Consider the following 11,708-nt stretch of genomic DNA (forward strand, 5'->3'; position numbering starts at 1 on the left):
GTGAGACCACATACTTGGACTTAAAGGAAAATTCCACCCAAAAGTTTAAGGTCTCATACCTTTCAAAATACAACAATATGCATYATACCGGCTGTATTTTAAAAGTTAAATATCTTGAACACTTGATTTCTGACAGGCAAAACATTTTGGGACTATATCAACAATGGATTAATGAAACMGATAAATAATTATTTGGGGGTGTTTTCCTTAAATGCACTCATCGCTGTTGTTATTATTTAATCACCAACAGTTTGCTCCATGTACTGTAAATCACAAGAGACATATGAAATAGAGTTATGTATGATTTTGTCATTCAAAATCTTTAATATAGGCTGCTGGATCAGTCATATTTGCAGACATCAAATGTGCTATGAAAGCTATTTTCATATACACACACATACCAAAAGGTCCTGAAACTGCAATTCAGAATAGTCTGTGTCCATGCTATACCCAATGTTTAATTTGTTTAACAATGACATAAAAACAACTTAGGTATAGCAGATGGTTCCCTCAGGAACAATTTGTGGTGTCAGATACATACAAGCACATACAGTTGAAGTCGGAAGTTTACATACACCTTAGCCAAATACATTTAAACTCAGTTTTTCACAATTCCTGACATTTAATCCTAGTAAAAAATCCCCGTTTTAGGTCAGTTAGGATCACCACTTTATTTTAAGAATGTGAAATGTCAGAATAATGGTAGAGAGAATGATTTATTTGAGCTTTTATTTCTTTCATCACATTCCCAGTGGGTCAGAAGTTTACATACACTCAATTAGTATTTGGTAGCATTGCCCTTAAATTGTTTAACTTGGGTCAAACATTTCGGGTAGCCTTCCACAAGCTTCCCACAATAAGTTGGGTGAATTTTGGCCCATTCCTCCTGACAGAGCTGGTGTAACACTCAGGTTTATAGGCCTCCTTGCTCGCACACGCTTTTTCAGTTCTGCCCACAAATTTTCTATGGGATTGAAGTCAGGGCTTTGTGATGGCCACTCCAATACCTTGACTTTGTTGTCCTTAAGCCATTTTGCCACAACTTTGGAAGTATGCTTGGGGTCATTGTCCATTTGGAAGACCCATTTGCGACCAAGCTTTAACTTCCTGACTGATGTCTTGAGATGTTTCTTCAATATAATTTTCCTTTCTCATGATGCCATCTATTTTGTGAAGTGCACCAGTCCATCCTGCAGAAAAGCATCCATACAACATGATGCTGAAAACCCCCGTGCTTCGTGATTGGGATGGTGTTCTTCGGCTTGCAAGCGTTCCCCTTTTTCCTCCAAACATAACGATGGTCATTATGGCTAAACAGTTCTATTTTTTTCATCAGACCAGAGGACAATTCTCCAAAAAGTATGATCTTTGTCCCCATGTGCAGTTGCAAACCATAGTCTGGCTTTTTTATGGCGGTTTTGGAGCAGTGGCTTCTTCCTTGCTGGGAGGCCTTTCAGGTTATGTCGATATAGGACTCGTTTTACTGTGGATATAAATACTTTTGTACCCGTTTCCTCCAGCATCTTCACAAGGTCCTTTGCTGTTGTTCTGGGATTGATTTGCACTTTTGGAACCAAAGTACGTTCATCTCTAGGAGACAGAACGCRTCTCCTTCCTGAGCGGTATGACGGCTGCATGATCCCATTGTGTTTATACTTGCATACTATTGTTTGTACACTAAACGTGGTACCTTCAGGCGTTTGGAAATTTCTCCCAACGATGAACTAGACTTGTGGAGGTCTACAATTTTTTTTCTGCGGTCTTGGCTGATTTCTTTTGATTTTCCAATGATGTCAAGCAAAGATGCACTGAGTTTGAAGGTAGGCCTTGAAGGTACGCCTCCAGAGGTACGCCTCCAATTGACTCAAATTATGTCAATTAGCCTATCAGAAGCTTTTAAAGCCTTGATATTTTCTTGAATTTTCCAAGCTGTTTAAAGGCACAGTCAACTTAGTGTATGTAAACTTCTGACCCACTGGTATTGTGATACAGTGAATTATAAATTAAATAATCTGTCTGTAAACAATTGTTGGAAAAACTGACTTGTGTCATACAAAGTAGATGTCCTAACCGACTTGCCAAAAACTATAGTTTGTTAACAAGAAATTTGTGGAGTGGTTGAAAAACGAGTTTTAATCATTCCAACCTAAGTGTATATAAACTTCTGAATTCAACTGTAAAAAGAATGTAAAACAAAAAAAATGCATTTCTATTAAAATACGTAGAAAACCTGGGCATGCTTGATTTGTGCTGGCCAAAAAGGTTATTAAAACTTATAACATACTTTAACAATAACATGACATGGTAAATATCAGCCCATTGAAGAAAAGTCCTTGCTTAGGTAATGACGTTTCAGACCTAAATGCCTTCCCTCAACATAAATATTGAAATCCGACTGTTTTTCTTTGATGATGTTTGTTTGGTGGTTTCCAGATTAGAAGACAAAGGCCAGGATTCAATCCCATATTGAGCTGAGTCAGCCGACATATGCAGTGTGGACCATGAATGTGGTTTCCAAGAATGTGGGAACATTGCCTTTAAAAGGTGCATAGCTGCCAAAGCGTGATCGGATAGAATCCCGGACCTCATGCTCAAAGTAGAAATAACAAATCCCACAATCTCTATGAAGTCATTGTTCCTTATCCTGACATTATGACATTCCTTTTACATTATTTATCTTTCATAGGAACTTCTTCCACAAATGATGCCGGAAATATGCCACTCTTTCCGTTGCACTGTCCTTCAAACCAGTCTTCATTGACTGAAAAGAAAGTAATGRAAATGGGAATTTACTTTTGCTTCTGTATTTTAAAAGGAAAGAAATCCACTCCAAAACTATGTTTCATTATTTTTTCCCACTGTTTTACAGTCCCAACAATATTTYGCATGTCAGCAGTCAAGTTTTCGAGATATCACTTGCCACATCATGATGAATCCAAATGCATCATGGGATTAAAAACGCATCATTTTGATGTGACAAGTGACACTTTGCTTCTTGAAAATACTATATCTTCAAAACTTGACTGCTGACATGCAAAACATTTTGGGACTATATCAACAGAGAACAAATTAAACAAATACCAAAATATCGTTTTTTTTTATGGGATTTTAAGAAAACATTAGGTCGAGGCTTTTTCAAATGACAATAAGTCAATGTACGCCTCTACAGCTATTAGAGAAAATACAGTTAGTCTCTTGACACAAATTATTGGGGCCCCACATGAGAAAGTGGGGCCCCACATGAGAAAGTAATGAAAATGGGAATGTACTATTGCTTCTGTAACCCTAATTCTGTGTCCTGTAAGACAACAGCAGGTTTCCAGCTTTTCCAGGATATCATATAACAGAATAAAACACTGACAACTGATTTCTGCATTGTGGAAATGGTGCCCCGCATGAGAGAAATGGGTAGCTCACCTTTGGAGAGAAGTAAGATGGTATCTCCTTGATGGAACTCAAGATCCTCTGGAGTTGAAGACTCATAGGAATGAAGCGCCATCAGGTGAGTCTGGCTTTGTAGCTGCTCACTCATTCCCTGTAGTGTAGATTACATGAAAGAAGGGACATTAGTACACACATAATGACATCTGTCAGAACAAAGTTTTGTTGACTATTACATTTGTAAATTAAAAATCTACATAGCAAAAAACTATTATGACATCAAATACTGTATACAGTACATGACCACATTACCTCTTTGAGATCACACCACAGTGTTAAACGACCATTGTGGACACAGCTCCAAACATCTTCCATCCTTGTGTTCTCATCAATCACTTTTTTATCAGAATCTATTTGGGCATAGCTTGAGAAAAATCACAAAAACCCTGAGCTTAGTTTTGTAATAGTAATGATTGTTGAAGTAAATTGACGCTAATGTTTCAACAGTGCCATACCTCAAGGTGATTACTGTGGCAGGGAGGCCCAGTTTGTTACTGATTTTCTCCAGAGTTGTTGTGTAGGGAAGTCCAGGCACCATGCAGATTGCTATGGTGTATGTGAAGTGCACTTTCACTACACAAAGTGAATGGTSACTAAACTCTTCACTCTGGCAAGACTAGGGAATGAAATAAACGTACAATGATATTTAAAATGTGTAAGCGTAGAGTACTGATAAACAATTGATATTTGCTTTGAATATTGCATGCTGTGAAACATGTCTTGAATTCGATTTTCAATTATTCTCATACCTCTGTTTTTGTGTCCCCAATGCTCTGATTTTCAGTAGCAGAAGCTGCTGCAATAATACCCCCAAAAGTTACGTAATTTGTAATAGGTGATGTTGCATTGCCAATAATTAAAATGTTAACTATACAACTTCCATTCCAGTTTTACATAAAATATCTTTACCAGAATTTCTCTGAGGTCTATTCGGTGGTTCTCGTCTAGGTGGCGCTGGGATGTCATCCTTGTCTGTCCCATCCTACAAGAAAGCAATCAACCCACGTAGGGGGAACAATTAACATAGAAATTGAGGGGTAAACTATATTTACCAGTATTTTGGGGATTCAACTTTTAAAGATGTCCAATTTGTTATAGCTCAGCATTGACACACGTTAGAGTCAATGCCATCTTGTCATGAGGAATAAACACTATATTGACAGTAGACATGTACCTGATCTTGCTTAGATGATAAGGTTATTTCCAAACGCTCCAGGAAATTATAAGGAACAAGCCCCCTCTAAAAATGTAAAGTTGAAATTAATTCACTGCACACAAATCATTTTTWAAATACCGGACACTCATAATCAACCAAGTATGTTTGTGCATAATGAGTACAATAGATCCACATTTTTCATGCATGAAGCATTTCAGTGTAATGTTTGTACTCATACTCGCTCATTGAAGATGACAGAGGCCCAGTTGTCAGATCCTTTGTTCAGCACAAAGACAATGTTGCCAGGCACCACAGCTAACTCATCACTTGTCTCAGGGACAAACTCAAAGAGGACAGTGTGAGGCTCTCCCTCCAGAGCCCTGCGGGGGGCGACAGAGATATCCTACTTTAACTCATACCCAAATAATGCTGTTGAATCGTTAGTATGCTAGTATGTGGCCAAAGCATAAATTGTAGAAAAAAACACTTAAAAAACCCCACCTCAAACTTGTATCTCAAATAGACAGTTTAAAAATGCTTGCTATTTCCTCATAGAACATGATGTCATGTTGGCACACTGGCTGAGCTGGCTAATCAGTGGTTTACTTGTGTGAATTAATATTTGTAATGACTGGTATAAGCCCACACCATTCTGTTTTTGGGGTACGGCCAAACCATTCAAAAAGAGAAACGCTTATTTATTTTTTGATATATTGGAAGGACAATTATCTCACTTATATTGTAATTAAATATAGGTCATATTTCATAGAAATCTGGAAACACTGGACAATTACTTTAAGTGTCAAACCACCCCCAGTGTCCCCTACAATTAACATCGAGATCACATGAACTTTACCTCATAACTTCAGGCGCTTTTGGTCTGGTAGGAACATCTTCAACCTAATCTTACCGTCAAAAAAATGGCACATCACATTACACTGAATATTCCTCCTCAATCAATTTCTTACTTTAATTGTTCATYGTTTTTATTTTAATTGTTGACAGTTTTTAAAGGCACTGTTAAAACATCAAATCATATGACACTTCACCTGTGGCTGTAACGGAGCAAAGCCAGAGAACTCATCCTGGAAGACGATGGAAGAAACAACCTGAGGATAGAGAATAAAACTGGTTCAACATGAAACAAKACTTTATGACATGCCTACTTACTAATAACCTGCCAAATAACAATCCTAAAGAAAGACCCAAGGCTATTCACAACTCATTTCAATTGCTTAAATTGCACATCTCAAACAAAGTAGGTACTAGACATGCATGTTGTATACACATTTACAAAGTCGCAACATTTTGGCTGGTTAATATGCATGTTATGTTTTGAGAGAGAGATGATAGGGATACCTTGGCCTTGCCCAGGTAGTCCTTCTTCTCCAGTTCAGCCACGTAGTTCTTGTTTGGCTTGAACAGCACTTTTGCCGGGACCTTAACTGGCTCAAACAGCTTCTGCTTCTATAAGGATTAACAGAGGACTTAATAAATGCATAATAAATACACATTAAAACACTTCTCACACTACTGAGATGAGCCACCTGGCCTGGTTACTCATCCACTATAGCTGCTGGAACAAACAATGTAAAAAAATAAATTTAAAAAAAGTACATATCTAAGCCAGCACAGTATGGTTGGGGTCGACATGATAGTGTGAAAAAGGCTTAAGAGAGAAGGGCCACCGACCAGGATGCACTCCAGACCTCTGTCGATGTGGCTGAGTTTGGCCTCAGTCCTGAGATTCAGAGCAGTCAGGAGGTTCTCCTTGGCTTTCTCCCACTGACCCAGCTGGGCATGGGCCAGCGCCATGTTGTGCAGTACCTGTGGGAGTGATACCACTCAGACATTTGTTGTTGTAAAATTACAGCTATACAGCACTTCCCGCCCAGGTCTCAAAGTGCTTTACATTGTAGCATCCACCTATGCACTTTTTTGCTATGTGTATACATACTGTGATGTTTGTTGGGTTAGGTTGCTGTTGATAGGTTGCTAAAATACACATAACATATTCGACATCCAATCATTGTTACAAAGGCAAGACTTCCATCATATCTTTACCTGGACTCACCTCACAAGCATATAATTTGTATCTCAGACCAAGAGGTTTGTAGTCGATCAGCTGGTTCCCCCTCAACTCCTTGAAGGCATGTTGGAAATCAGCAAAAGACTCCTCAAACCTGCAGGCAAAGTGAGGAGGTATCCAAGTAATTCACTATCCTGCTATATGTAAAACACATATACAGCTGAATAATGTAGAATAAATAATATGCTACGTTTAATTGTACAAAACAATTATCCATTTTAAGAGACATTTCACAATTTAAATTCACACCAGATGATGTCATAAATGTTTCCAGATGAAGTCATCGGAAACACTTATCCTCTATAAAATCACAGAAACTCACTGTTTTCACATGTTGATGTTGTGGTCCTGATGATGAATATGAACAATTGTGAAATGTCCCTTTAACACACCATTCGAAAGAATGCGATTCTTTTTTAAAGCAATTATAATGCATCTAATCACCCATCCCTAGTATGATAGATTTGTCTTGCCTTTCTTTTTTGTAGAATGTCAACCCCCTTTGAAAGAATGCAACAGCCAAGTGTTCATCCTTTCCGATACAGCTGTCCAAAGCCTGTGTGATATTTAGAAAAACTCAGTGACTTCCTTCCAATCAAATGGTACCACAAGCATTGTGTACTCAAACTAAACTTCCCCTTTTTCTGTGACTTGCATTTTTTAAGTGTAAAATAAMATTTAATTACAATGTAATAGTCACTTTAACCCTGAGATGTATTGATTTCTTTGGTAAAAACAGGGAAAGAGAGAATTGTCTTTTAATTAATGATGAAATTTGGTCAAAACTGCCATACCTTTTCAGCTGCATCTAGGTTCTTATTGATCAAATGTAGGCAGCCAATGTTGAAAAATATTTTGGAGTTCTTTTCCTGGATGTCCAGAAATGTTCCAAGGGCAGCTGCGGAATCCCCGCGTTCGAAACAGGCCACTGCCTCATCCCACTGTTTGAGAGTGTTCACAAATGTCATGGTTCCAAATAGAGTCAATGCGCTGAGCTACAGTGATATGATGAGAGAAAAGTGAAACCACTCTTCTTAAACTGACATTTCCCCCACTGAGGTAGGAAGGAAGTGTAATGATTACACAGAATCGCAGTTCCTTTTTTTCTCCAGTCCATTTAGTGTTGTAACAGTATGCCAGGGTTGAGGGTTCAATTCCCACGATGGACCAGTATGAAAAATTACACCCAAAAAATTATAATATATATATATATATATTTTTTTTTAATCGCCCTGGATAAGATTATCTGTTAAAATATAAAATGTGAAATGTGTTGGCTGCAACAGTGCATATGTAACGGATGTGAAATGGCTAGCTAGTTAGCGGTGGTGCGCGCTAATAGCGTTTCAATCGGTTACGTCACTCGCTTTGAGACCTTGAAGTAGTGGTTCCCCTTGCTCTGCAAGGGCCGCGGCTTTTGTGGAGCGATGGGTAACGATGCTTCGTGGGTGACTGTTGTTGATGTGTGCAGAGGGTCCCTGGTTCGCGCCCGGGTCGGGGCGAGGGGACGGTCTAAAGTTAAACTGTTACACATGAAATAAACATGCATTTGCAGGGTTGCCAACTTTTGAAGAAAGCTTAGAGTGAAATTTTGCCTAAACRGTGGTCTGCATCTGTTTTAAAGCTAATTTCCAGCAATTCTATGTATTTTTACAGGCCTATGACCAGGGTGGGGGGRAAATACAGGTCAGGTGTATTTAGAATGCTTTGAACATTAAATGAACACTCAARATTCTACGACTTTGWTACTTTTGGGGGATGACATTTAAAGTATKCTCATTTTTTTTAGGTGGTTTGAGACTTTCAGACAGTAATKAAATTAGATGGGAAAACAGGCAAATGTGAGGAATAGTGGGAAGGTCAGTGGGAATGCTCTGCACAGGAAATACTAATATTAATGGTTGATGGCAGTGGGTAACCAAATCATAGATTGTAGTCTCCTTGTCCATATACTGCTTTCAAGGTAAGGACACAAACATTTTGTATTTTATAATTTTGGTGAACTCTTTAAAACAGGGCTGGAAGAAAATCCTGCTTGYTCTCCAGGAGGGTTGGCCACCCCTTATCTATGTTTCCTAAGTGCTAGGTGTTTGAAAATGTTCTTGTTTTAACAATACATTTCTCAATCAACAAACCTTCAAATAAAATCGAATGAATATCAATATTCAGGGGGTTTATGCCTACTACTTGAAGATCCTTGCCATCATCTTACTCTACATAGACAAGATATATGATGCGTGTTTAGGAGTCCCCCTCTACTATCTCTGCCTTTCATGTGCACTATCCTAAAATGGCCTGAAGCATTTCATATCCATCCAATGCTTATTTGTAGGACTTATTGAAGATTGTCCACGAATGGCTTGCAAAAAGACTTTGCCTCATATAATTCATTTTCAAAGACACAAGTAGACATATCAGACACTGGCAATATTGTGAAGTGGAATAATAAATGACTGTAAGTGTGGGGAATAACAGTGGTGTTGTTGCTGTCAAGCACACTAATTAACTTTTATTTTAGCCCTTTGTTAAGAATGAGAATTGCTCAACTGATCAGACTAAATACAGTACATTGGTAATAAAATCTCCTGAAGACAAGATTACCCTAACCAAATAATTGTTATAGTCATTGTCCTCACTCTAGAATCAAAYTTAAACGTTTGGGTTCACAATCTGACCAAATTATTTTTATAGTTACAAATCAGGTCACCCTACCAATCTTCCCTGCTATAACAGACTGTATGTCTATYTGCTGCCTTTTCGATGTCACAGACTAAATGCCAATCACCAAACGAGGGGAATAAATCGATTTTAGTACCAGCTTTAAAAGGCTGCATTCTGCAATAGGCGGGGAGTAGGAGCAACCTAATTTTGTTRACAACATTGTACATAAAAGAGTATCATTGTAGTGCTGTTTTAACAGCTGTATAAACTCAGCGGATAACGTCCATTCACCTCCATTCTAATCTTGAGGGGCGTTTCTTTAAAGCGCACATCCAATCCCCTTGATTCCTTACATAACCAATCATATCCTTCAATGTGCCGCGGTTCACAGTCCTGTGGCAAGAGGTTCCGCGCTTGATTTAAATTGCAGTTTCCGATTTCAAAACTATTTGAAGCAAGGTTGAAAAGTTAACCCACTATACAATGGATAAAAAATAATAAACGCAGTACTTTAATAATAAAAAAAAATAATAATAATAAACGCAGAGTGAGCGTGAGAAGAGGTTCAAATCAAATTGTATTTGTCACATGGGCCAAATACAACAGGTGCGCCGAATACAACCTTACAGTGAAATGCTTACTTACAAGCCCTTAACCAACAATGCAGTTAAAAAAGTAATAGATAATAAAAACGAATAATTAAAAAGCAGCAGTAAATAACAATAGCGGGGCTATATAAAAGGGGGTACCAGTATGGGGGGTGCAAATACTCTGGGTAGCCATTTGATTAGCTGTTCAAGAGTCTTATTGCTTGGGTGTAGAAGCTGTTTTGAAGCCTCTTTGACCTAGACTTGGCGCATGGCAAGCGGTACCAGTTTATGACTAGGGTGGCTGGAGTCTGACAATTTTTAGGGCCTTCCACTGACACTGCCTGGAACAGAGGTTCTGGATGGCAGGAAGCTTGACCCCGGTGATGTACTGGGCAGTACGCACTACCCTCTGTAGTGCTTTGCGGTCGGAGTCTGGGCAGTTGCCATACCAGGCAGTGATGCAACCCATCAGGATGCTCTCGATGATGCAACTGTAAAACCTTTCGAGGATCTGAAGATCCATGCCAAATCTTTTCAGTCTCCTGAGGGTAATAGGTTTTGTCGTGCTCTCTTCAAAACTGTCTTGGTGTGCTTGGAACTTGCGTGTGTCTCACGGCTAATGCGTGAGAGTTGGCAGCTTTTAAGTTTGACGTCCATGTAAAACTCCTTTGGGCCCTAAACAAATCTATCCTGGGTTTGGCTAATTTCTTTATTAGCAACAATTTCAGTCCTCTATCTTTTTTTTTTGGGGGGGGGGGTACGTAGGGTTGCCAACTTTCTCTCTACCAAATAAGGACAAAAAGGTGCGTGCCATTGCACAGTGCCACGGCGTTGTGTGTATGGTGTTATTGTACTGGGTATATTCATATTCTTATTCAATTGGAAAGGCAAAACATTTTATATTCCATTTAGTCTATAGCTTTTACTAAAACTGTATCATTATGTAAACTTGTGAATAAATCTCTAAATAATTAACAAAGAAATCACAATTTTGACTTTACAGCAAAAAATAAATACATTTCAAAAGAGGAAAAGAGGGGCATGAGTCACTCACCAAATGTACTTTCCTCCATGGATGTTTTTTGGCTGCTCTTGACTGATTCAAGCAGTCCTTTGTCATTTTGCATAGCCAGAGAGAAGCCCTTACATGACAAGTCACAGTTCACAGATATCTAGAGTTCATTTTGATCAGCTCTGTCACAGAGCCTCTGTGTGGCATCTGTTTCTTGAGTCTGACTTTTAGTGGTCTCAGAGAAAATCCTCTCTACAAAGGCATTTGAGCCTGGCACACTGAGGACAAATTAGACAATCCTGAACATGTTGATCATGTTGGCTTTCCCTAGGTTTTGGAAACTGCCACTCACTTCTCACTGGTGGATTTTATGGTATCCTGTCTGTATTTCCTCCAGGCTAGCACAAAAACTCTTCATTTGAGGGCAACCACCACCTGCTCCAGTCAGTAGAGAGAGCTACTCATAGAAGCCGGTCTGTTTCACCATTACATTTTCTGGTGAGAAATCAAACCACTTGTCAATGAATGTAATGACAGTGTCATAGAACTTCAAAGTCCTGTTGCTGCTTGGACCTTTGAGCTGACAATTGTTTGTCCATCAGCTGCTTGGTCTGGTATCCAAAAAAGCTGTCCTGTTTCCACTGAAGCATTTCATTGTGAACTTTGGACTTCCTCGTAAACATCTGTGATGTTGAGCGTTGTTTCTCCAGCTTTTTTACGAGTTGGTCAAAAACACACCCCACGTTGTGGAAAAGATAG

The 11,708-nt window shown here is 38.9% G+C and overlaps 1 protein-coding gene across 2 annotated transcripts; it reads right to left on the bottom strand.

Moving 5' to 3' along the window:
* Nucleotides 1-300: 300 nt before the first annotated feature.
* Nucleotides 301-7,795, bottom strand: ncf2 (neutrophil cytosolic factor 2). Of its 2 annotated transcripts, none has more exons than XM_023999569.2 (15): nt 7,481-7,795; nt 7,160-7,242; nt 6,672-6,780; nt 6,290-6,424; nt 5,957-6,064; nt 5,647-5,706; nt 5,454-5,497; nt 4,836-4,977; nt 4,616-4,681; nt 4,351-4,423; nt 4,191-4,234; nt 3,897-4,057; nt 3,694-3,805; nt 3,418-3,535; nt 301-2,761 (listed from the first exon to the last, which is right to left on the bottom strand). In XM_023999569.2, the coding sequence occupies exons 1-15, from the start codon at nt 7,652-7,654 to the stop codon at nt 2,670-2,672; spliced, it is 1,521 nt and encodes a 506-aa protein (XP_023855337.1). In that variant the 5' UTR covers nt 7,655-7,795; the 3' UTR covers nt 301-2,669. The 2 variants fall into 2 exon arrangements, with proteins under 2 accessions (XP_023855337.1, XP_023855336.1); XM_023999568.2 differs by having other exon boundaries at nt 4,191-4,237; nt 7,481-7,794.
* Nucleotides 7,796-11,708: the final 3,913 nt, after the last annotated feature.

Source organism: Salvelinus sp. IW2-2015, linkage group LG14 (genome assembly GCF_002910315.2).
Source record: "Salvelinus sp. IW2-2015 linkage group LG14, ASM291031v2, whole genome shotgun sequence".
Lineage (NCBI taxonomy): Eukaryota > Metazoa > Chordata > Actinopteri > Salmoniformes > Salmonidae > Salvelinus > Salvelinus sp. IW2-2015.